The 23,789-nt window shown below is 59.8% G+C and overlaps 1 protein-coding gene across 1 annotated transcript in view; it reads right to left on the bottom strand.

Moving 5' to 3' along the window:
• Positions 1-714: 714 nt before the first annotated feature.
• CSPG4 (chondroitin sulfate proteoglycan 4) overlaps positions 715-23,789 on the bottom strand; it is a 35,907-nt gene continuing 12,832 nt past the window's right edge. The window contains exons 2-10 of the mRNA XM_068556090.1: positions 17,142-17,305; positions 12,109-15,636; positions 10,261-10,743; positions 9,752-9,928; positions 7,965-8,163; positions 7,751-7,885; positions 7,485-7,651; positions 3,778-3,961; positions 715-3,457 (exon numbers count right to left, since the gene is read on the bottom strand). Coding sequence (XP_068412191.1) covers positions 1,623-3,457; positions 3,778-3,961; positions 7,485-7,651; positions 7,751-7,885; positions 7,965-8,163; positions 9,752-9,928; positions 10,261-10,743; positions 12,109-15,636; positions 17,142-17,305 — 6,872 coding nt within the window. The 3' untranslated portion in view covers positions 715-1,622. The remainder of the gene's footprint in view (positions 3,458-3,777; positions 3,962-7,484; positions 7,652-7,750; positions 7,886-7,964; positions 8,164-9,751; positions 9,929-10,260; positions 10,744-12,108; positions 15,637-17,141; positions 17,306-23,789) is intronic.

Below are 23,789 nucleotides of genomic sequence, written 5' to 3' on the forward strand. Positions count from 1 at the left end.
CCCCCCAGAACTCAGACAGCTCTCCTGCTGCTTTTCTTCTGAGGACTTCAACCTGCTTCCAGGGCTTGGGGTATTCCCTGGGACCCAGAATCTGTCTCCATTGCCCATGACCCTGGGAAACCCTCTGGAGGGAAAGGACCAGAGAGTGGTGGCTCCTCGGCAACTCATCGAGGGCCTTCTGAGGATGCTGTGTCTCAGATCCATCGCTGACCACACGATGGACTCTTGGGCCATGTACAGGGACAGCTGACTTTTCAGAACCCTTGCTGCTTGCTCTGCCTTTGAGAAGCAGCACTCTTGGTCCTCTTGTTGGAAGGGTAAAGACCAGTAGAAATCTTCCTTGTGAAAATCTCCAGGGAGCTGAGGGAAGGCACCTCTGGTGGTCCCCCTCTGCCCCCAGCCTTGGGATCCCCAAGTCCCCCTCTCTCCTCATCTTTGCTGCTCCAACCTCTTGAGAGATGGATGGAGAGGAACAGACCCTGGTGGCCTAGTGGTTAGGATTCCAGGCTTTCACTGCCGTGGCCCGGGTTCAATCCCTGGTCAGGAAACTGAGATCCTGCAAGCCGCGCAGGGCGGCCACAAGTGGGAATTCGGGCCCCATCTCTCCTGGTGGCTGAGGTCTGGCGGGATGGCCTACACTGGTGGAGTGCAGGCTAGTGTGGCCAAGGGCCCAGTGCACGGTCAGACAAACAACACACGGCTGTCCAGAACCTCTTATCCAGAAGCACCATTTATCCAGGCCCCATGGAGCTGAGTGCCCCCAAGTACCTGCCCCAGTCCTCAGGGGAGCACAGGCACCGCAGGGGCCCATGGCCTGAGACCCTGCACGCTCCCCAGCCCAGCCTACTCTGGGGCCACAGACCCATGCTTGTCTAGCCATCAGCCCATCAAGGTGGGACCCTGGGAATGAGCTGGCTTCAGACCCTCCTCTATTCCTCACCCCAGGGGCTCCACCAGTCTGGGCTAGCTCAGCACCATGTTAAATAGCTTCCTTGCAATGCCCCTTAAATAAACCCATCCCAGAGCAACCCACCCACCTTACACCCTGGATATATTATTCCACTGGCTTATGCCTTCTAGAGAGTGGGAGGACTCTCTCCTCCTGCCCTCTGCTCCAGGAAATACTGTCTCCCTAAAAAACCAAGGGAAAAAGTTTTCCTCTCAATCCTGGGGCAGAGATGAGGGGAGGCCTGGCTTGGAGTGGAAAATCCAGGAATCCCCATCTGTCCCTCCCTTCCCTTTCTTCTTGCCTTCTTAGCAGCCTGGGTCAGGTGTGACTTACCCAAGGTCACAGACCCAGGACCCAGAGTCCTGCCACCTAGGAAGTGGCTCTGGTTTTGTCAGTCCACACCAGCTCCAGGGCAGGGGACTGACTCCAAGCCTGCCTCTGCCCTTGGCCCCTTGCAGTTCTCCTGGCTCAGAGTGAGCTGGGGAGGTTACAGCTCTTGACTCCACTTGGTCCTGGACCCCTGGGGCTTCCTCTTAGCACCCTCCACCCCTGGTGTCCCCAGGGCTCTCTGGCTCTGGGGATACTCAGACAGCACCAGGGCATGGGAGCAATGGGGCCGGGGTCTGAGCAAGCCTGTCCCTGGCCCCATCAGCATCTGGGCCCAGGCCAGGCCTCACACCCAGTACTGGCCGTTCTTGAGGGCAGGGTTGGATGTCCGGCAGAACTGCAGCAGCTCTGGGTCAGGCTGCCCCCCTGGCGGGGCCCCCTGGCCAGGCACCGCTGTGAGGGGGATGGCCTGGCCCGGCTCCATCTTGCGGAAGGTCTCCGTGTCGCCGGCCAGGCCGTTTCGGGGCTTGGCAGTCAGCACCTGGACGTCGTGCTTGCCCGTCTTGTTGCGTTTGCGGAGGTAGAAGAGCAGAGGCACGATGAGTGCCAGGAGCAGGAGGACCAGGCACACGGGGACGATGATGCTGAACATGTTGGCCTCGAGAAAGCCCAGGAAGTGCCCCCTGGCCACGGTGGGCACAGGGCTGGAGGCCGCCAGGCCTGGCTCACCAGTGGGGGTGCTGCTCCCCGGCTTCCCTGCTTCTGTCCGAGCGGCCTCAGGCAGACTGAGCAGGGCCACTCTGTAGGGCCGGGCTGCGTTGTAAGGCTCCGTGGCAAAGTCCAGTGAGGCCACGGCAGGAGGGACACCCCTTGCCCACAGCTCCAGAGTGAGACTGTCGCCTGCAGGTCCAGGAGAGCTACCCTCCGGCCTGCCCACCTCCAGCCCCAGCCTTCCATCCTCAAGGTCCTGCTGGGTGAACTGCTCCACAAGCTGGCCGCCCCTGGGCTCTGTCCTGGCCCGGGGCACGCGGACCACGCGGCCGTGCCGGGGTCCCGCCAGGAGCCGGAAACGCGGCACACTGCCTGTGCGGTTGGCCAGCTCGCCCGCATCTAAGACAGTGGGGTCCAGGCGTAGGGTGGCACCCTGGGGCCACGGCCCACCTGTCCACACATGCAGCAGAGCCCTCACGGTGACATTCACCGTGGCGGATGCGTTGGCACCCCTGGCCAGTGCCAGGATGCTGAATTGGTCGTGAGAGGAGGAGAAGCTGGTGAAAGCAAAGACCACTTCACCCTGGTCTACCTGGAACTGGCTGAAGGCTGCGGCAGGCTGCCCGCCCACCAGGAGATGCCCATACCGGGGCCCCTGGGTGAGGCGGTAGGCTGCGTCCGCCTCCTCCCGATCGGAAACCACCCGGAGCTGCTGCCGGCTCAGGGAGGAGCGCCCTAAAGCTTGGGGCACCTCTAGGGGTGCCCGCAGCTGCACCTCAATGGCCGAGGGCAAGATGTCCACGGCCAGGGACATGGGCAGGGGTGGGCTGGCCCCATCAGACACACTCAGCTGGAAGATGCCCACCACGCTGCTCCCATTGGCCACAAAGGCCAGCCGCCCAGCATCCACGTCGGCCTGGGTGAAGCAGGTCACAGGCCCCGGGCTGGCCCCTGCCAGGCTCAGGAAGCCATTGTGGGGGGCCCGCTGCACCTTGTACTCGATCTCCCCAGGAGCCGAGTCTGGGTCCACCACGCTCAGCTGGGCCCGGGAGACGGGGCTGCGGGAGCCCCGGGTGAGCCGGAGCGGGACGGAGGTTTGCGGCTGAGGCGGCTGCTCATTCACATCCCGCACTGTGATGGCGAAAGCCTCTGAGGTTTGGGGTCCCGCCACGGACGCCCCCGCGGGCCCCTGGAGGTGGGCACGGAAGCGGAAGCCATCCTGCTGGGTGCCCCCGCCGCCGTGGGTGTACACCAGCTGCCCTGCGGCCAGCTCAGACTGCAGGAAGTGGGGCCGCCCGGTGTGGAGGGGCTCCTCGGACACCATCAGCCGGCCCCGCTGGGGGAACTGTGTGATCTGGAAGAGCACATCGTGAGCCGAGCGCCGGGGTGCCGGAACGCTGGCCAGGAAGTTGGAGGCATCGAGGGCGGCTGTGGTGATTTCGGCTCGCTGGCCTTCCGAGACCCAGAGACCTGGGGGTGGGACACAGGCTATGAAGGTCCCGTCCACTGAGGGGAGAGCCATGGACCCTCAGATCAGGGTCCCCAAGGCCAGGTTTGTCCCTCTCCCCTCAGACCAGGTACCCCAGGTTGGGGCTCAGGGTCCCAGGAGGACCAGGATCGTGTCCCCCATTCTGACCTCAAAGCCTCCCCACCTGCCCACCCTCCCTATAATTTACCAGGTCCTGGGAGCTGACATGAGCTGCTGACCTTGGCCTTGTGTCCCCTCCTATCTGGGCCTCTCCCAGTGTCCACCCCCCCACTCAACGTTGCCGTCCCACCATGCTGTTCACCTTTGTTCTTCCAGAGGCGGCTGGGGCGCTGGGGACAGGTAGCTTCAAAAGACACAGTCACAGCAAGGGTGGCGGCCATGTCGGGGGCAGGCGGTGAGGACAGCTGGAGCTCCAGGGCGTCATGGGCCTCCCAGAAGGGCTCGGGGGGCATCTCATGCTCATACAGAACATTCCCAGCATACAACTGCAGGGAGAGCCCGTTACTGGGACTAGAGGCAGGTCCAGCCCATGGTGGCCAGGAGTCCCCACCTAGGCTGGCACCGGCACTGGGCACTTGGGTCTCCCTGACAGCCCCTCGGAGCCCAGCCTCCCTGGAGGCTCTCCCCACTGTGCCTCGCTCTATGTCTGTAGCCCATGCTCTCCCTCACCAACTCAGTGGGTCGCCGGAAAACAGTCACGTGACAGTGAAGAGCCAGGCTCTAGAGTCAGATGCCTGTGTCAAATCCCAGCTCTGCCACCTTGGGCAAGTCACCTCAAACCTCTGAGCCCCTGGGAAAAGCAATACTCTATCCGTGCTTCTCTCGACAGCAGGTCTTTCCTCTTTTGCATGAAATCCCTTACCCTCTTCCTTACTGAAGACACTGCTTCTACCATCTCCTGTCTTTCTCCCATGGCATCAATTTCTCCCCGAACGGATTATTCCCATCGTTACGCAACTATGCTATCCGCCCACCTTACAGAAGAAACTTCTCTTGACTTCACTTTTTACACCAACATTTGCTGCCCCACCTCCCACACTTTTGCTCTTCTTTGCAGCAAAAATCCAAAAAGAATAGTCTATACTCTCCCCCATGCTGTCTCGAGTGCACTCCACCCAGGCTTCCACTCCTATTGTCACCAACGGCACGATGGCCTCTATGCTGCTGGACCCAGCGGTTGGTTCTGAGGCACTGGACACAATTCAGCATTCCTTCCCCCAGCCCACCCGATGGCTTCCAGGAAGTTCTGCTCCCTTGGTTTTCCTCCAACCTCACTAGTCGCTTCTTCACAGATGCTCTGGCTGGTCCCTCCCCTTCTCCGCAATGTCTGTGGCTTGGCTTTGAGACTAACTATCTACAGGCACTGCCCATGTGCTCTTGGTGGGTCTCACGTCCTCAAATGCCAGCCATGAGAGGACCCCCTTATTTGTATCTCCAGACTGGGCTGTGCTCTCCTGAACTCCAGGCTTGTAGCCACCTGCTTCCTGGGCAGCTCCTCGAGGATGTCTGAGGGACATCTCACACTCAGCATGTCCCAGACAATCCCTGACCTGCCCCGCCTCTCCCAGCCTTCCCACTCCAGAGGGCACAGCTCTGTTCTTCCAGTGGCTCAGGCCCCACACCCTGGAGTCACCCCTGATTCCTCTCCTCCTCTCACACACCATCATCTCTGGCCTGGATTACCACAAGAGCCTCCTAACTGTGTCCTGGCTTTGGCCCCTGCTCCACCCCGCTCTACAGTTTGTCCTTAATGCAGAAGTCAGAGTGAGTCTTTAAAAATGTTAAGTCAGGTTCTGTCTCTCTTGCTCAGACAGCGCAATGGCTCACCAACATTTGGCTTCAGAGACCCCATGTGACCCCATTACCCATGACCTCACCTCTTCCAACTCCTCCCATGGCAACTCCACTCCAGCCACACCCACTGTTCTCTAGGGCCGTCTGCGTGTTAAACCCCAAGGAATAGTCTCCACTTCCATCAAGAAATCCGTTCCCTCCCCCTTCTAATCCCAATGTGTCCTCTTGGCTTATCTTCTGTTTTCCCCTTTTAGGAGACACAGGGAACTATTTTCCTTCTCTCAGAAAAACAAGACTTATGCAATAGTGAGATGGAAGCCGACCGGGGTCACAGTGTGCAGGAGATTCTAGGAGCAGCGGGGTTGTGGTGAAGTGGGGAGCCCTACATGGTCGAGAAGGGGAGCAGAGCCCAGTCAAAGGGGTAGCTGCTCTTCAGCTGATGGCCGGAAGACGGAACACAGGCCTTTTAAGAAACGGAAATCAGGGTTTTGGTTTTTTTTGGTGTGTGTGAGATCCCCTAATTTTAAAATATTAAATGCATGTGCAGGCCAAATAAAACACATCTTGACCACTAATTTTAAAACATTAAATGTATGTGCAGGCCAAATAAAACACATCTGTGGGCTAGCTGTGGCCCACAAGGACTGCCAGCTGTAACCTCTGGCTCAGGGTGACGGTGGGCAGGAAGGAAACGGAGACCCTCAGGAGTGGGGGTGAGAGCCTGGATGCCTGGGTACAGGAGCTACTTGTGGGTGGCAGGTGTCTGGCTGGGGATGAGGTAAGTCACAGGCAAGGTGGGGAGGGGTCCCTGACCTCTGGGAATCAGTAGTGACCTTTGGTCCAAGAATCTTGGACTAGCGGTCCGAAGGCATAGCCCCGGTTTTGCTTCTTACTAGCCATGGGCTCTGAATAGTCACCTGACCTTCCTGAGCCTCAGTTTCCTTATCTGTAAAATAGAGACACCTGGTCCCTGCCCTACCCAGCTCAGAGTATTGCGGCACAGTGGCACTGTCAGATACCACCCAGTCCTGCCCTGCCCACTTCTCCAAGGGGGGAGGGTGTGTCTGCCACGAAGCCTCCTCCCAGCTTCCCTGGGTGGCGCTGCCAGCCTGGCCCCCTGGTGGCCATTCAATCCAGTCCTTCAGATTGCTGGGGTGTGAGGGAAGCACTGCAGGGTGGGGGAGGGGCCTGAGCTCATCCTGTTCCCTCCCCCTTCCTGGGCATCCGATGACAAAGCCTCTCAGGGATTCAGGGTGCACAGCTGCTGCAGCCTGCTCAATATTTCATTGTGGGGAGGGGCAGGAAGGGGGCCAATGGAAGAAGCTGGGAGAACAGAGAACCCAGGCCTGGGGGATGTTGATGTCAGCGACCTGAGAAATCTTCCCACCCTCTTTAAAGTTACTTCCTTCCCCATGCCTGAAAGACTACCCCCGCCCCACTCCGCCTTCAGGGAGAACCAAGGCTGCCCTGGAATGCTTGGCACCTCCTGCACTTAGAAGGGGCCTTAATTTAAGTGATGGCTGCTGGCCCCACTGGCACAGTTAGCACAGAGAGCTCTGTGATCCCAGCAGAGGCAGCCTAGCGGTCTGCCTCTTCCCATGGCTGAGAGTTCTAGTTTTCACTGGTGGCCTCTGCTGTGCTCTGGGACAGCTGTGTCCTGAAGCTGCCATGATGGATGGATGGCAGCTTCACTCCCAACTTGACTTACTCAGCTGCTTCTGTCCGCTCGTCTGCTTTCAGGACCCACTCTGCTTCTTGCTGGCTCTTGACCTGAGCTCCAGGCTCACCCCTCTGCCCACAAGCCCAACAGCTGCCTTTATCTCAAACTCTATTCCCTCCAGACCAAACACTGCCCCTCACCAGCCACTGGGTTGTCTAGGGTCCCCTATGCAGTGTGCCTTTTCCAGCCCTCTAGGGTCCAACTGCAGTTCCTTCTGGAAGCCAAGCCCCAGAACCTGATCCCTGCCCTGGGACCCTATAGCCCTGACTTCCCGCATCCTTCTTCCTCCCCCTGGAACACTAAGCCCCATCTGCCCTACCAGCCTGGTAGCTCCTGGAGGGCAGGGCATGCAGAGCCTGGACCATGGCAGGCCCAGGGAGCGGCTGCCAATGAGGCTGGAGCTGGCACCTGTGTCTACATGTGTGTCCAGGGGCAGAGTGGGCCACTCGAGGCTGGATGGAGTCTAAGCGGTGGCTGTAGAGGGTGGACCTTACCTCTGCCTGCGTGAAATTCTCCAGGGCCTCCCCGCTGCTGCCCTGCTGGGTGTGGAATAGCCGGCCAAGCCGGGGGCCCCGTACCACACGGTAGAACAGGTGGTGGGGGTCGATGCCTGTGCTGGAACTGGCTCTCAGGCTCTGGCTGCTGAGCGGCTGGATGGACCCTGCGAGAGGCAAAAGGGGACTGTCAGCCTCTGACCAGGAGGCAGGGCAAGGCCTGTGACTGCTGGGGAGGCAGCCTGCCCCTGGCATGGCACACCCACCTGGGCAGATGGTCAGCGTCTGGCTGCCCTCCAGTGAGAGAAGCAGCTGCTTCTGGGCCGTCACCCGGAAGAAATGTCCAGTGGAAGTATGCTCGCCATCAGATAGGATGAAGCGGAAGCCTCCGTCCAGGGCTCCTAGGACAAGCGTGGAGTTGGGTCTCGCTGGCCCACGCCGGCGCCCATCCTCGGGGCACCCCCACCTCTCGGCACCCACCTCTGTGTGAGAACAGCACGAGCCCGCCGTCGAGCTGGGCCTGGGTGAAGCTGTGGACCTCGGCGCCCGGCTCTGTCCGCAGCACCACCTGTCCATTGCTGGGCTCCTCAAGGGTGTAGACCAGGTCCTCGGGGCCTGAGTCGCTGTCTGTGCCCCTAAGGGCCTCCGGAGGGATGGGCACAGTGGTCCCCTCCCACATCTGGGGATACAAGCGTGCGAAGTTTCTGCCCCCACCAAGCTTACCCACTTCTTTCCTCCCTGGCCCTGGGGCCACCATCAGGGCTCCAACCACACTGCCATCTGGGCTCCCCTGCACAAAGGGCCCTCCACCCCATTCATCTTCCCCTGTTGGCCCAGGGCTCCCACGCCCAGGCTCCCTGGTCTCCATCTGCTCTAGTCCTGCTTTTCCGTCAAGGCCAGCTCATGAACCCCAAGAAGACCCCAGCTCTCGCCCCCTCCCCAGAGATCCCCAACCCTGACCCAAAGTGCTGCTTAATGTGGCTCACTGGCAGGGCAGGGGTCTCCCTTCAGACCCTCCATGGTGAGTCTGGGCAGGGGCTGGCACACGATGGGAATCGTGATTTTTGTCTGCCCAGGATACTTAGAAATGGGCTCCCTTTCCTGGTGAGGGATGGGGTGGGAGGCTTGGTGAGCTGGAGAGGCCAGTGTCTTGCAGCACTGAAGCAGCACTGGGATGGGGGCCCAGGTGTTTCCAGTGCAATCACGAGCCCCAAGGCAGGTGGGTGAAGGCTTCCTGGCGGCAGGCAGCCCCTCCCCATGCTCAGAGTGAAGGGGAGCCCCCCTCAAGCCTCCCACCTGCGAGCAGGGCAGGATCCTGTTCCTGTTCCAAGGGTCCTGTTACAGGTCCTGCTGGGTCAGCAACTTATGAGCAGTACTGGGGAGGGGCTCCCATACCTGGAAAACTGAGACCCCTGGGATTCCCTCCCCCAGCCCAAGGCTGACCTCAGCCAGAGCTCTGGAAAGAAGGCGGCAAGGCATAGACGCCGGGCTTTAGCACAGGGCTCCTGGCACAAACACGGTGGACAGCACCACCTGGTGGCTGAAGTGCTACACAGCACCATCTGACTGTGGTTCCAGGGCAGCCCTTAGCCTGAAAGATTCTCAGAGCCCCATGTCACAGACAGCCCAAGTCAGCCCTCTTTTGAAACCTTCCATGGCTGCTGCTGACCCAGAGTCCACACTCTAGAAGTCAGCATTCAAGGTCCTGCCCATTTGCTAGCCTGCTGTGTGGCCCTGGTCAAGCCACACCCTTTCTGTTCCACCAGTAACTTCTACTGTGACCCTGGAGAAGTTTTGTCACCTTTCTGGGCCTCAACTTCCACCTCTGCTGGATGGGGGCACCACTACTCTGCAGTAGTGTAAGAGGCAGGGGACTGGGGAGCCAGGCGGTGGCCTCCACTTGCTGGTGGTGGGAGTGGAGAGAGCAGTTGGAGTCCACCCTTAAGGGTCTGAAAGAGCTCTTTCTTCAGGAGTCCTGGTCCTATGCCGTGGAAAAAGCTTCCTGCTGAGGGTGAGTCCAGGGGACAGCAGGACCAAGCACGTCCATTCACAAGGCTGTCTATTGCACTTATAAGTGTCCAGTAATAAAGCCCCACACCTGTGTCCTATTTTCAGTGCAGTCGCTCTTCTCTCTTCCCAATAACCTAGTGAGGCATGTGCCAGGATCCCCGTTTTACAGAGGAGGAAACTGAGGCTCGCAGAGGGGGAGCTATGTGCTGGCCTCTCTCTGGGAGGGGAGGTGGGAGGTGGTCCTAGAATGCTCTCACCTGCAGGCCTGTGTTTGTGCTGAGGACGGGGGGTTGGTCGTTGACAGGCAGGACGGTGATGGTGAAGGTCACGGGATGGCTCTGGCGGTCCATCTCTGAGGCATTAGCCACTAGCACGAAACTGTCTGCCAGCGTCTCGCTCCCGTCATGTACATAGAGAATCAGCTGCTGTTCCACCTGCAGGCAGGCCCGGGGCTAGAGGTCAGGCCCCAGCAGGCCTGAGACCCATGGTGGGTCTCAGGCCCAGCACGTTTCATGCCCTGCCTTTGGGTGCAGGAGGAGATTGACTCCTCCAGAGCTTCAGTTTCTGCAGGTGGCAATGGGGACAATCATTTCTCCCAGAGCGAAGGAATGAAGGAGTGGAGGAAATGGGGACATTCATCTCTCTCTGCCAGTGAGGAAGGATGAGATGAGGTGCTCTGTAAATGTGGGCTCCTGCCTCCTATCTGTGCATACCCCCAGACTATGCCCCCAGAGCTGGGCTGCACCCTGGGCCTCCCTGACCATACCTCTCTCCAGGAGAAGGTGCTGAGGGTCCGGTCTTGAGGTCCTTCCTCTCTCTGCAGGACCCCATGCTGGGGTGGCTCCAGCACCTGCAGTTCAAGGCCCGGCAGCGTGGGGAAGTAGGGCCCAGTGATGCGGAGCAGTGGAGGGGCCAGCGTGCGGGAGCCGCCCTCGGGGACGCTGAAGTTCAGCGCCTCCAGTGGGATGGCAGCGGGCAGCACCTCCAGCTCCACGTGGACGCCCTCGAGGGGAGCACCCAGGCCTGAGGACACATCCAGGGAGAAGACATCGCTCCAGGCCTCAGGGCGGGAGTGCAGGTACAGGACCCTGCCTGCGTCCACCGCCTCCTGGGAGAAGCTGTGCACAGGGTCCAGGCTGGGCAGCTCGGCTGCCGTGGCGCTGTGGGACAACATCACCAGGTGGCCAGAGCTTGGTGGGGTCTTCACTGAGAACACAATGTCTGCCGGTGGCACTGCCTCCTGGGCTGCCTGGTTATGAGAGGGGTCACAGAAGGAGGCTGTTGAAGCCTCTGAGGTACACACTCCCTTGGCGATGTACACAATCACACATCCTCAGATCCAGTGACACGGACATACGGCCTCACCACACACAAATGTGTGGACAGAGACACATATATGTCACGCACGCGCGCACACACACACATACACACACACTGACTGCCCCTGCCATGCTACTGCCACAAGAGGGCGCCCCATCCTTCTCAGCGACCCATTCCTACAGTACAGGCCCTAGGCCGCTTGCAGACCCTGGTCCAGTCCAGGGCCTGGAGGGAAGGTGCTCCCTCATCTGATGGTCCAGCCATAAAAGGCTATACACCACCCCCAAACTCACATTCCTGTTCTGTCTCTCTGCCTGGAATACTGTCCCTTAGTTCTCTGCTGTTAAGTCCCAGACTCTTCAAAGCCTGGCTCAAATGCTGCCTTCTCCCAGCAGACTTCCCGACACCAGACATGTTTAGTCACAGTCTGCCCTAAAGTCCAGACAGCCAGAACCACAAGAGGCTCAGAAGTTGGCAGTGTAAGAGAATAAGGCCCAGAGAGGGCAAGCAACTGGTGTGGGGTTGCACAGTAAGGCAATGGGTCTGCTGGATGGCCTGCGGTTGCTCTGTGAGGTTCCTGGGTGGTCAGCAGCCCTCTCCAGACCCTGAGGCCTGGTCTGAGGTCTGGGAAAAGAACTGAGGACATGGGGAACTTCCCTGGTGGTCCAGTGGTTAAGAATCCACCTTCCAATGCAGAGGACGTGGGTTTGATCCCTGGTCGGGGAGCTAAGATCTCACATGCCTCGGGGCAACTAAGCCCGCGAGCCGCAACAAAGGTCCTGCGCGCCTCAACTAAGACCCGATGCAGCCAAAAATAAAAATAAATAAATAAATAAATATTTAAAAAAAAACCCCAAAACTGAGGACATGGGAGCTGGGCGGTGGGGGCAACCAAGCCTGTCTTCAAAGCCTATAGTCCTCAAAGTTTGTACCTGTTAAAACCCTCGAGAGAGCCTACTCTTGTTCGAATACAGATTCTCAGGCTCCACATCAGAGTCTATGGTCTGGGTGGGGCCCAGGAATTTGAATGGTTGGCCACAGCATGTACACGTGTGCACATGACATGTGGAGGAACACGCAACCCACAGGCAGCCGTATGTACAATAAACTCCCCAGAAACCCTCAGGCACCCAACATGCACATGTACAGTTACCTACCTAAGGCACATACACACACTGGCCCAGAAGCCACCACAGGCACATCCCAAACCATCCAAGCACGCATGGCATGAAGGCTGGAGGGAAGGATCCCCTTTACCTGGCCCCTACCCCTGCTCACGCCCTCAGCCCTTTACCTCCAGCTGGTCTCTTCTGATCTCAGCCGCCTCCCCCTGGAAGACATAGATCTTCTTGTTCTGGACCAGGTGCAGTGGGGCCAGTGGCCCCTCTAGGGCAATGGTCACTTGTAGGGCGGCATCTGTGTGCACAGGCCCTGCCTCCACAGAGAAGGCCAGGGTATCACGGGGGCTGAGGCTGCCGTTGTGGCTGTAGAGAATGGCACCATCCAGCAGGTCCTGCTGGGAGAAGGTTGTGACTGGCTGGCTGCCCCGGAGCAGCCGCCCCCAGCGTGGGCCGGCTGTGACATGGTAGTGGACCTCATCCCCACCGCGGATATCTAGGTTGGTGTCCAGGTGGAGCACAGCTGTGTCGATGGTGCCCTGGCCTCCCTGAGGGACCACAAGGCTGGAGCCGTTGGCCACACGGAGGTAGGGCTCCGAGGCCTGCACTTCGAGCAGCGCTGTGGCCTGGTGCTGCCCATCGGACACCTGCAGCTGGATCCAGCCGCGGTCGGCCCCCGAGTGCACGAACAGGACCCGCCTCTTCCTGAGGTCCTCCTGGGTGAAGCGGTAGATGGGCCGAGTGGGCTCATCTACAGCCACGATGCTGCCGAAGAGGAGGTCCTTGCGGGTCAGCACCAGCTGAGCATCAGCAAAGCCGGAGTCAGCATCGCTGAAGGCCATGTCGTCGGTGGTCAGCAGCCGCTGCCCACCGCGGGCCACGTGGAAGACGCGGCTGATGGTCTGCACAGGGGCATGGTCATTCACGGGCTGGATGGCCACCCGGAAGACACCCCGTACCTCCTCCCAGGCCATATCACCACTGCCCTCGCCCTGGCGGGTAGCCACAAAGGGAATGTCATCTTCCGTGGTCTCAGAGTCGTCATGCTGGTAGACCAGCCGGCCGTGCAGCAGGTCCTCATTGGTGAAGGATGTCACCACGGTGACACCGTCCTGTGCCCCCTGCCACACCAACCTGCCGTGGCGGGGCCGCTCCATGACCTCATAGAGGTAGCTGGCACTGTTGAGACTCTTGACAAAGAGGTGATCAGCAGAGAGGACGCCCTCGCCGCCCTCAGGCACTGAGAGGAGGACATTGGTGAGGACAGGGGCGTCCGGATCACCACCGATGTGGATGGGGAAGGTGTAGAGTGGGGAGAAGTGTGGCGGGGCTGTGACCCGGAAACGGAAGGAGTCCTCGACTGCCTCTGAGGCACGTGCTGTGGCCCCATAAGTCAACCGGCCAGTCCGCAGGTCATCCTGGGTGAAGCTCTGACCGTCTGACAGCCGCGTGCCCTGTAGCTGAAGATTACCCTTCCTGGGGGCCTGAACCACCTCATAGTGGAAGGTGGTGGGGTTCGGGCCTGCCTCCTCCAGGGTGGCTTCCAGGTGGGCTGTGGTGATGGCCTCCTGCTGGGCGTTCTGGGGGTGCAGAGGCTCCAGCCGCAGCAGCCACACGGTGGCTCTCTGGACTGTCACCGGGAAGGACAGATTGCTCAGGGTCTCCTGGCCCACCTGCACCTCCAGGGCCACGTTCTCCACGGTGTCCTCGGCGCGGTGCTGCGGGTCGGTGCTCAGGTACCTCACGCGGCCCTGCTCCACGTCCCGCTGGTGGAAGGCCTGTGTGGCCCGCCACTCGGTGCCCTCCGCCCCGCCCGCCCCCTGCTTCTGCAGCTCCCCGAACTGCAGGGCCCCGGTGAGTCGGAACAGCACGCTCACATCCTGCCCCACAGCATTTGTCTCAACCGACAGGTTGGAGGGCAAGACAGGTGCAGTGGAGCCCTGGGCCAGGCGCAGCCCTGTGTTGTGGCGGACCCGAATGGCCGGCCGGACGGCCACCACCTTCAGCGTGACCGGGGGGCTGGCTTGCAGCCCGTCGCTGACCCGGAACGTCAGGTCTGGGGCGGGCCCGCCGCGGTGGACGTACACTAGGCTGCCCGCATCCAGCTCCCGGCAGGAGAACTCGGTCGCTGGCTCCCCAGGCTGGTCTTGGCGCTCCACGGGGAGGCCGGCGGGGACACCGAGGAGCTGGAAGGTGAGGCCCTCGCAGGCGGAGTCTGGGTCATCGGCCTGGAAGACCTCCGGGCCCAGCAGCTTCTGAGTGTGTTCCAGGATCACCATGAGGCTGCCTTGTGGGAAGACGACGCGGGGCGGGTCGTTGACGGGGTTTATCTGAATGGGCAGGATGTAAGTTTGGCCCCTCCGAAGGCAGGAGGGCACGGGCCCCCGAGCTGTCACCGACACCTCGAGCACCAGCTGGTCGGAGGTGTCCTCGGAGCCATCGTGGACGAAGCGGGCCTTGCGGTTCACCACGTCCAGGAGGGTGAACATTTTCCGTGCCTGGGCACCCGGGATGTCCAGCTCTAGCTCGCCGTGGCGGGCCCCGCGGCTCACGCTGAACAGCACCTGGGATTTGCGCAGCTCGGCCTCGCTCAGATCCAGCGTGGGCTGCACGTGCCGCCACTCCAGCCAGGCTGTGCCACCCTCAGCCACCACCAGTGGGCGGACGGTCAGCAGCTGGGTGAAATTGTCAAAGATCGGAGGCAGCCCCCGTTCAGGGGCGCAGGGCTCAGGCAGCTCCATGGCCGGCCAAGCCTCGGGTGCCAGGGTGGAGAAAGCTTCGTATGGGCCATAGGCGTCCTCCTCGTACTCGTCCTCCTCCAGCCTGCAGCCGGCCGCCATGCTGCGAGTCAGCAAGGCTTCCCGGAGCCCCCACCTCTGACCATTGATGCTGAGATCCTCCAGGCAGCCCAGCAGGGAGACGTTGACAGCCAGGCCCAGGCGGTGTTCCCGGAGATGGCGAGAGCCCTCTGCATCCAGCCCCCCAAGGAGGAGACTGCCTCGTGGCTCTAGGTAGCTAAGGACCCCACGGTTGGAAGTACGTGTGGGGTACTGGTCCACAGAGATTTCCAGCCTGTGAGCATCCACGTGGACACTGACCTCGTGGGGCTGCCCATCGGCCACAGGCACACTGTTGTGGAGCAATACGGTGCCCTGGCCCTTCTCCACCACAGCCCGCAGGTGGCCCTCAAATATGTCCACGTAGATGAAGTCCCCATGCCGGCCCCCTGCCTGGAAGGCCAGGGGCGCCTGCCAGCTCCGTGTGGTGAGTGTAAACTCCAGGGTGCCTTCATCCCGAGTGCCCCAGGCAGGGAAGGCAGCCAGTGAGTGGGGCCCAGAGAAGCCCATGGGCACGTCATCACCGGCAGAGAACTCCTCAGCACAGCCCTCAGGTACGTCTGGGGTCAGTGGTCGAAGGAGGCTGCGGCCATTGAGGGTGGCTGTGTGGAGGCAACCCCGCAGGGGTCGGCTGGCTCTGCTCAGGTAGGCCAGACCAAGGTTCCCGGTGCCCCCCAGGAAGAGCCCATAGGGGACCTCCAGGGGGGCCTGCTGGACTTGGGCGGAGACATTCAGGAGCCCATCGACTGACAACAAGGCCCAGCTGTCTGACACGGTCAGCCCCACAGTGTGGGGAATGGAGTCGCTCAGCAGTGTCTCTGCCAGGGTCTGCATCCTCACCTCCTCCTGGCCCAGGATAAATCTGACCTGAGGAGAGACGGGGGAATGGGGGATGGGGGAGGCACACTGAATCCATCACTTCTGCAGTAAAAGCATAACTGGTCCCCTACACTTGGGGTCCCCAGAGGGCCTAGGACAAAGGCTTCTCATGCCACTCCTCTCCCTGTCCTGCCATCTCTTTATGCATCCCCCAAACGCTCACCAAAGTGATCTCTGTGCCAGGCCTGGATGGGCTCAGGGGACCCCGATGTGAATCCGATGTGGTCCCTGCCCACACAGACCTCTCATACAGCAAGATGCTTTCCTAGAGATTCAGCCTAAATTGTTTTATGTCTCCCCTCTTTGCTTGGGTGAGAGGTGCTAGAAAAATCACCTTGGAATACAGAAGATTCTTCCCCTGGCATAATGGGCACCTGGGAATCCCCTGATGAGTCCCCCTAAGTAGAGCAAAACACCGTGGGGTCACTGAGGCAGCCAGGCTCACTGTTCAGGAACGGGGAGCCCAGTCAGATGCTCTGTGTTTTGACCTGTCCAAGGGGAGGTCCTTGGAGAGAGAAGAGAGACATGGTTCTGTCCCCAGGACACTGACACCAGAACCGGCTCTGGTGTGGTGTTCCCACAACCAGATGGTAAGATGGGTGGTGGCAGAGTGTGGAAACTGAAAGAGCAGAGCACTAAGACCGTATGGACTCGGGAGCCCACGTATGGAGCACCTTTCTAGGGGTGTGGCGTCAATATACCTGGCAGGGAGGAAGAGCATCAGTGCTGGGTTGTACCAGGCCATGTTCAACAGTGACACCTTGTGGCAGTGAGAAGCAATGGCAGCATCACATAGACTGAAAGCAGCTGAGGGATTGAGAGGACCAGAGGCCTCTCTCCCCTGGGGTGTGGAAGCAGATGGCTCCCCCAAATTTGGACTAAGACCTCATGTTCTCAAACTCTTCATGGTTAGGGGGAAGCCTCAAGAGAGAGCCAGAAGACTCTTTGCTAATAAAGCTTGTGGTGACTTGAAGGATGAAACAGAAAACTGAGGAAGCTGTGGCAGTATTGGTTGTTCCATCATCGACAGACCGTGGTGAATCAGGGTGATTGGTGCTATGCCAGAGGAGTGCACGGGGGTGCTGGAACCCAGGAGAGGGGACCCAGTCCAGGTGAGGAAGGGATGCCCATGCTGAGACTTCAAGGAGAGGCTGGAGTTAGGCAGGTGCAGGGAATGAGTGAGGCTTGCACCAGGCAGAGGGAGTGTAGTGAGCAAAAGCCTGGCAGCAAGAGACCACAAGACGGCAGGGAACTGAAAGCAGTCAGGGGGGTCAGAACACAAAGGACCGGCTAGGGGTCGTGGTGAGAAGTGTGGCTAGAGAGCAGGAGGGCAGAGCTGGTTCATGAGGAAGTCACACCTTCTGGGATGCTTCTGTCCATCTCACAGTGGGGAACTTGAGACCTCAAGGTGAAAGTGACTCCCACAAGGTCACACAGCCAGTCGGGGGCCACTCAAAGCTAGAGAAGGAGTCCAGCAGGGAGATGTCACTGACCTGCAGGCGTCCAGAGTGGAGCTGCAGGAGGAGGTAGTCAGCCGGGCCTGCCGCCAGGAGAAGCAGAGCTTCGGGCTGGGACGTAGAAAACTCCAGCTGTAGGTCTATGTCAGTCAGAGCCACGGCCACAGGCACCTCCAGGTGGTTCTCTCCGAAGAAGGAGGCTGTGTGACAGAGAGAGCTGTGGTGAAGCTTAGCCCCTCGCCTGGAGGAGAGGTGCTGCAGGGTGGACGGGTGGGCTGCAGGGAGGGCGTGGCATGCTGGTGCTCCCTCACGGTTCTCCTATGTGGCGCTGTCCCGTGGCCTCATCTGGTCCCAGCACCTGCTTGGTCCTGGCACCAGAAGGCACGGCCTCACCTTGTGTCCAGCCCAGACCCTGGCTCTGAAGGAGGCCAGACCCAGCATTTCAAGCATCTCAGGTCTCTTCCTCAGAGGTTTCTGGGGCCAGAGGCCTCTGGCAGCTCTGGCTCTCTTCCCCTGGGCCCCAGATGAATCTCCATCCTGGGTCTGGCTCAAAGGGAAGTGGTCACTGGCCTGATCACCTGGCCCGATGCTCACGACCCCCAGGGATGAAGCTCTAGGAGAAGCACCTCTACCCAAGCTGATCCCTGCTCGAGTTCCTTCTCCTAAGCGCCCATATGGTTTAGCCCCTGGGTTGGCTGGGACCACAGCTGGGCTCTGGTGGTGGTAAGTCAGGCAACCCACCCATCCCTGCGTCTCTCTTGGGCCATGCTCCCAGCTGTCTTTGAGGGTAGGGGGGGCAGCTTGTTGGCCTGTCCATCGAAGAGCAAAGGCTCTGAGGCTAGATGGAGACCACGTGCAGTGCCGGACCCAAAATGGGCCAGACTTCCTCCATCACCCTGTATTGTTTCCTGCTGCTTAGCTATTAAAGGTCCCTGGTGAGCGGTCAGATCCGGCCCCTTTATTTCTACCACGGCCAGGAAGCCAGGGATGACAAGAGCTGAGTTCTCCAAGCCTCAGTCTGAGGCTGAAGACAAGGTCTGGGAGGGGATGAGGGTCTGATGGGCAGGCCAGAGGGCCTCCCAAGACAGGAGGTCATATTTGGGGTTTCCCAGGGTCAGTGGTCACTGTGTAGGGCCCCTTTTGTCCCACACTGGGACACCTCCTCTTTTTAAGTTGTCACCCCCTCCAAGCAGTTTCCCCAAATTAGCCTCCCTTGGCCTCTAACCTGCTGCCACAATTTCTGGTCCATTCCTTTTGTGGAGATTAGTGCCAAATATAGTGTTGACTCTCCCGACTTGACTGGGCTGGGAGACAGGGCTGGATTACAAAGATGATTCACCCCCCTGGGGCTTCTCTTAAATCCGGTGAGAGTGAGTAAAGGCTGATGGCCTAGATAGGGATGATCTGGCACCAGCCATATACATGCTGGTCCCCGGGCAGCCTGAGCCAGCTGACATGCACCTGAAGAAGTAGCATCAGCCACTGGAGGAATCCCAGACTTGTATGTCCTAAGGGCAGCCAACACAGCCTGGAGGGATGGAGGGATGTCCAAGAAAGATGATGCTTTTCCCCCCCGGGCTGAGCTGAAATCCCTTCTACTTATCCCCTCTTGCCAGCACTTGCTGGCAACACCAGAGCCTTGTTTGGGAAGCTAAAGGAATCAAAGGAGAACTGCAAAACCTTCCAGGCGGACACGGCCCAGCAGGCCCAGGACACCTCAGTGCCCGTGAGGGACAGACCAGGGAACTGGCAGCTGGCAAGCACCTACAGGGGTGCCTTATCTGCAAGATCATCGATTCTTAAGAACAAAATGCAGCACACTAAACTGAGGGCAGCCACAGCCGAAGAGGGGCGGCAGGTGGCCCCGTAGGATGGAGCCACTGCCGTGGCACGTAGGAACTCAGAACAGCTGGCAAGAGCTGATTGTTACATTTTCAGGAATTTTGCAAGCCAGGTGATGTTGCCCAGTGAGAATGTTTATACCACGGAAAGAGGCAAACACTACAAATCAGGGCTCCCTCTCTCCAGGAGAGCCTGTTGCTAAACATTTACCTGCCTACCACGCAGGGGTTGGGGGCCCACTGCTTCCCCTGTGTGGGAGTGAGCACAAGCCCTCACCCACACTCCCTTTTGCTAAAGGTGGATGTCAACCCGCCAGGGCACAGTCAAGTTGAGGAGCAGGCAGGAACTGAAGTAGCTGGCTGGCTCTAACCACTGAACCACCTGCCTCCAGCACCCTCCCAGCAGGGGGAGAGTAGCAGCCTGTTAGGCCTAGTTCTCCAGGCCAGAGTGGGAGGGTGACAGGAAGCAGAGGTTCTTTCCAGAGAGCTGGGGTCTGAATGGGCCCATTGAGGGGCTGAGCCCTGCTGTTTCCTGCGGGGCCAGGCGGGAAAGGGCTCACACAAGCTGCCTTGTGCTGCTGGGAGCGCACTGGCCAGGCAGCCCCCTCGCCCCAACGGAGGCCTCTGAGGCCTTGCTGGCCAGGATTTTGGAAACTCTGACAGTGCCACTCCCCCCACCTCCTGGTCTCCTTCTGCTGCCTCTCTTACTGTCTCTGATGGGCTGCAGTTGTAAGAACCCAGAATCCCTGTTCTGGGCTGGGGGCAGGGGGACAGTTGGAGAGGGGCTTCGAATGGAGAGGGGATGCAGGATAAAGAAGTCATGAGCTTGGAGTCAACCCCAGAGGGCTTCCTGGGGGAGGTGAGGGTTGTGTAGAGGAGCAGAGAGGGAGGGAAATGGGCAGTCTCAGAGGGAAGCAAGGCCAAGAGACTGGCAGGGATATACAGGTTCTGGAAATGAAGACAGAGGAGTAGAGAGAAAAGAAGCATGGGCCACACCAGGCTCAGCAGCCTGAGAGGGGTGCCAGGGCAGTGGCGGGGAGGAGAGGAGGCATCATTACTGCCTGGAGAACTGTCCTTGACTCTGCTGGGCCAAGAAGACCCATGATTCATCAAAACACCAGTTCAGGCCTGCAGCAGCTATGTGGGCTGCCCTCTGGGCCAGAAGAAGGGGCCCAACTCAGGCCTCAGTGTCACCATTCTGTAAAATGGGCACTCCTTCCCACTCTTTTCTCCTCCTGTCTGTGGGGATTAGTCCTGGAGGTCCCTTTCTGGTCTGGGTCTGCTCTCAAACATGAGTGTGCAGAGGGTTAATGGTATGGGCTGCTTGGGTGGCTCCAGGCCTTTGGCATGGGGGGAGCAGGACACCCCAAAGGGTCTGGGGGACAATTAGGAGGGGCAGGACGAGTGCCACAGGTATGGGTTTCTCTGCCTGGAAGAAGATACACAGGTGAATGTCCAGGGGGGTGTAGATGTGTACTTGCATACGTGTGCAGGTATGTGGGTGGCTGCTGGGAGTGTATTTTGGGTTTGCGTAAGGCTGTGTGCTTGTGCATGTGTACGCGTGTGGGCTGGGAGCTGCCAGGACAGAGCAGTGATTGTGCCCAGGCCTGTCCTGCCCCTCGGTGCCCGCCCGCCATGACTTTGGCTGTGCCTGGCTCCATGAAAGGGGCAGTGTGTTCCTGGAGGGTTGCTGCCCCTCCCGCCCGGCACCCATCCACCCGAGAGGTTTGCTGAAGGTGGAGAATCCCACAGCTTCCCACCCTTCCTGCCCACGAACAGGGCGCTGCTGTCTGGGCCCAGGGTGGGCGCTCCATCCCTCTTCCTGAGAGGAGGGCTGGGAGCACAGAAAGAGCCTGTATGCGTCCCCACTGCGGCCCTTTCTCACACAGGGGGATGAAGCCTAGGCCAAGGTCCCCCAACAAGCCACCCTCTGGCAGAGCATGGGTTATGCTGGCATCTCCTGGCTCCCTGGGCCACTCCTAGGATGTTTATGAATGGGGACCTGGTCCCTGTCCCTGGGGGACCCCAAACATGAGGCTTACTTCCATCATGGCGCTCAACCCTCTGCCTATCAGCAGGATTTTGGCCTCTCAGTCTCTCTCAGGCTCCCCACCCTCTCCCAGGCTGGCCAGGGGCAGGGTCTCAAGCATGAGTGCCTTTCCAGTCTTGGGGTTGCTGCAGACCCTGCTCCTTCTGGGTCCTCAGAACCCCTGGGGCTGGCCAGTCTGTCTCCCTCCCCGTCTCTGCCCCACATGTCCCTTGTCTCTGCCTCTGCTTTTCCTCTTCTCTCCCTCTCTTGGTCTTTGGCCCCCCTCTTCCCTCTGTCCCATCCCGGCTGTAACCGGGAGCACCACCCTTGCCCCAGAACAGTCCAGAGAGCCAGACTTGCCTCCCCAGCGCTGGGACCCTCACTCCTTGGTGATGGGTTCCACAACATCAGAGTTCTCTGTGGCCCCTGCCTGCAGTAGGGTACTTGGCTTCCACTTACCAGAAAGACAAACTGAGGCTCCAGAGGAGAAGCAATCTGACAGAGAGAAGCAGAAAGCCTGCAGCTCCTGGCCTTGCCACCTGTCGGAGCCCTGCCTGCCTGGACACCCCACGCCGGGCAGTCAATCTCTGTGTGCTCCCTCCCACCACATTCCTGGTTGCCTGGGAGCAGCTAGGCGGCCCCAGAGCTGGCATGCGTCATGGGCAGCAGCAGCATTCCTGGGTGTCTGCTGCTGCCTGACTTTATAAGGGAGAAAGTTTGGGAGCCTAGAGCTGCCGGCAGGATGGCCGGTGGAAAGTGCCCGGCCCCACAGTCAAGGGTGGGTGGTGGGAGACCTGGACACGAGGATGTGGGGAAGGTACATCCAGTGGTACCGAGGCGGAGCAGGAGGTGAGAGACGGATGGGGAGAGACTTGGGAACCATTATTCATTCATTCATTCATTCATTCATTCACGCACAAATATAATACTGTAGCGATGGGGATGGAAAAGGAGAACTAACCTGGGAGATTCAGAAAGCCTGAGAAAGATAGTAAAAGTGAGAATGAGAAATAAAGACCCCCCTCCTCCACAAAGACTGAGCTCAGGGATCCAGACGGAGGCCTGAGGAAGGAGATGGGGGAGGAAAAACCAAGAGAGACAGAAAAGGCAGGATGTTGGCAGTGAGCCTGCTGCCATGCACAGGATCTAGGAGGGTGAGGAGGGGGCACCCCACCAGCCAGCTGCGGAGGGAGGGGGCAAAGCTGGGCTTTTCCACCGTAGCCTCTTGGGGTTTGGCACCAGGGGTGACAGATCCTGGTTCCAGATCCCGGCCCTGGGTAGGCAGCGGTGAGGCTGGGAGAGTCCCCCTGAGGGAGTCTGACGGGGGGCTGCGGGGTGGGGTGTTCCGGGAGGGCCAAGGCAGGGATGAAGGGCTCTCTGTCTCCCCTCGTGGGTGCGTGTGTGTGAGTGGCCCACCTGCGGGCTGAATGCCGGCCCTGTGTGAGAGCAGGGACGGGCCCGGGGCTCTGCCCCCGTCACCCAGGCCCTCTGGACCTCAGGCCTGATCCCCTCCTCTCACGCCTCCAAGGGACTTGCTTGTTCGTTACCAGCACTCTGCCGCCAAGCCAGGGGACCTCTGAGGAGGGTGGGGTGGAAAGTTCCCTCTGATTTAGAACCAGAGCTTCAGCTCCCAGGACTGCCGGCGCGGCCGATGCTCCCTACTGCTCCCGCCCATTTCATAGCTGGGAAAGCAAATATTCTGAGATGAGAACTCAGCCCCACAGAGCACTGCAGACTCCTGAACGGCCACAGTGGGCTGCGTCGGGGCGTGAGTGTGAATGAGTGCAGGGCAGCGCCACGCGTCGCCGCGGGTCGAGGTGAGCGTGGGCATGTGAGGATCTGGTGCGGTGGGCCCAGGCTGGCTCTGGGTACTGGACCATGACTTCCTGGCCACGCCTGCCTCCCTGGGCTCTCGGGCAAGGGAGAAGCGGTCACTGCATCTATTCAGGTGTCTGCCCTTCCCTCAGCATGGTCCATAGCCCCCCAAGGCTCAGCCCTCCCAAACTGAGCTATGACCTTCCACCAAGCCTGTTACCACTGAAGGTAACGGGGGAAAGTTACGGGGATGATTTCAGGTCAGACCAAAGGGACAACATAACCTGCCCTTGGTGGTGACACAGGGGTCATAGAGCCAAGGCTAGATGGCTCACTACCTGCCAGGGCTGGCTGCCTGCGAGAGGCTCACACACCTGCAGACCCACTGTGCTCACCGCGCTGGCTCTCCTACCCACTGATTCCAGACCAGGGAATAACCCAGAGCCACCCCAGAGGCCTACCGACCGCCTGCTCCTCTCCTGCCCTGTGAGCCACAGCCATAGGAACAACGGTAGGTTAGCTCAAAATCACATGGGACTTAAAGAAGCAGCCTTCCTCTTGGGAGACAAAAGCTGTCTCAATAGAGAGCAGGAACGCCAGGCCCTGTCTGACCACCTCCCCGTCTCAACACTACGGAGACCTCGCTGGGGTCAAGATGGCCCCATCCCTCCTCGCTCGGGTCAAGATGGCCCCATCCCTCCTCGCTCCAAGAACTCTTGAGCCCTGAGACTCACTCTCAGGGTACTTGGCCTCTTTGGTTGCCTTTCTGGTTCCTTTCAAGGCCAAGGAGGCCAGGGCAGGACAACAGTTTCCTTAGCTATTGGCTGAGCCCTGACTCTGGTCACTGGTCTCAGCTACTGGTCCTCTAACCAAGCATCCGGAGGCCACCCATGCTGAGTGGCATACACTGGGGAACATTTCCAATTCAGGGATCCCCTCTGGAAGGTGAGTACCCCTGGAGAGGAAGCAGGGAACGGGTGGGGTGGGAGATGCTGAGCT

This window comes from Eschrichtius robustus, chromosome 1 (genome assembly GCF_028021215.1).
Source record: "Eschrichtius robustus isolate mEscRob2 chromosome 1, mEscRob2.pri, whole genome shotgun sequence".
Lineage (NCBI taxonomy): Eukaryota > Metazoa > Chordata > Mammalia > Artiodactyla > Eschrichtiidae > Eschrichtius > Eschrichtius robustus.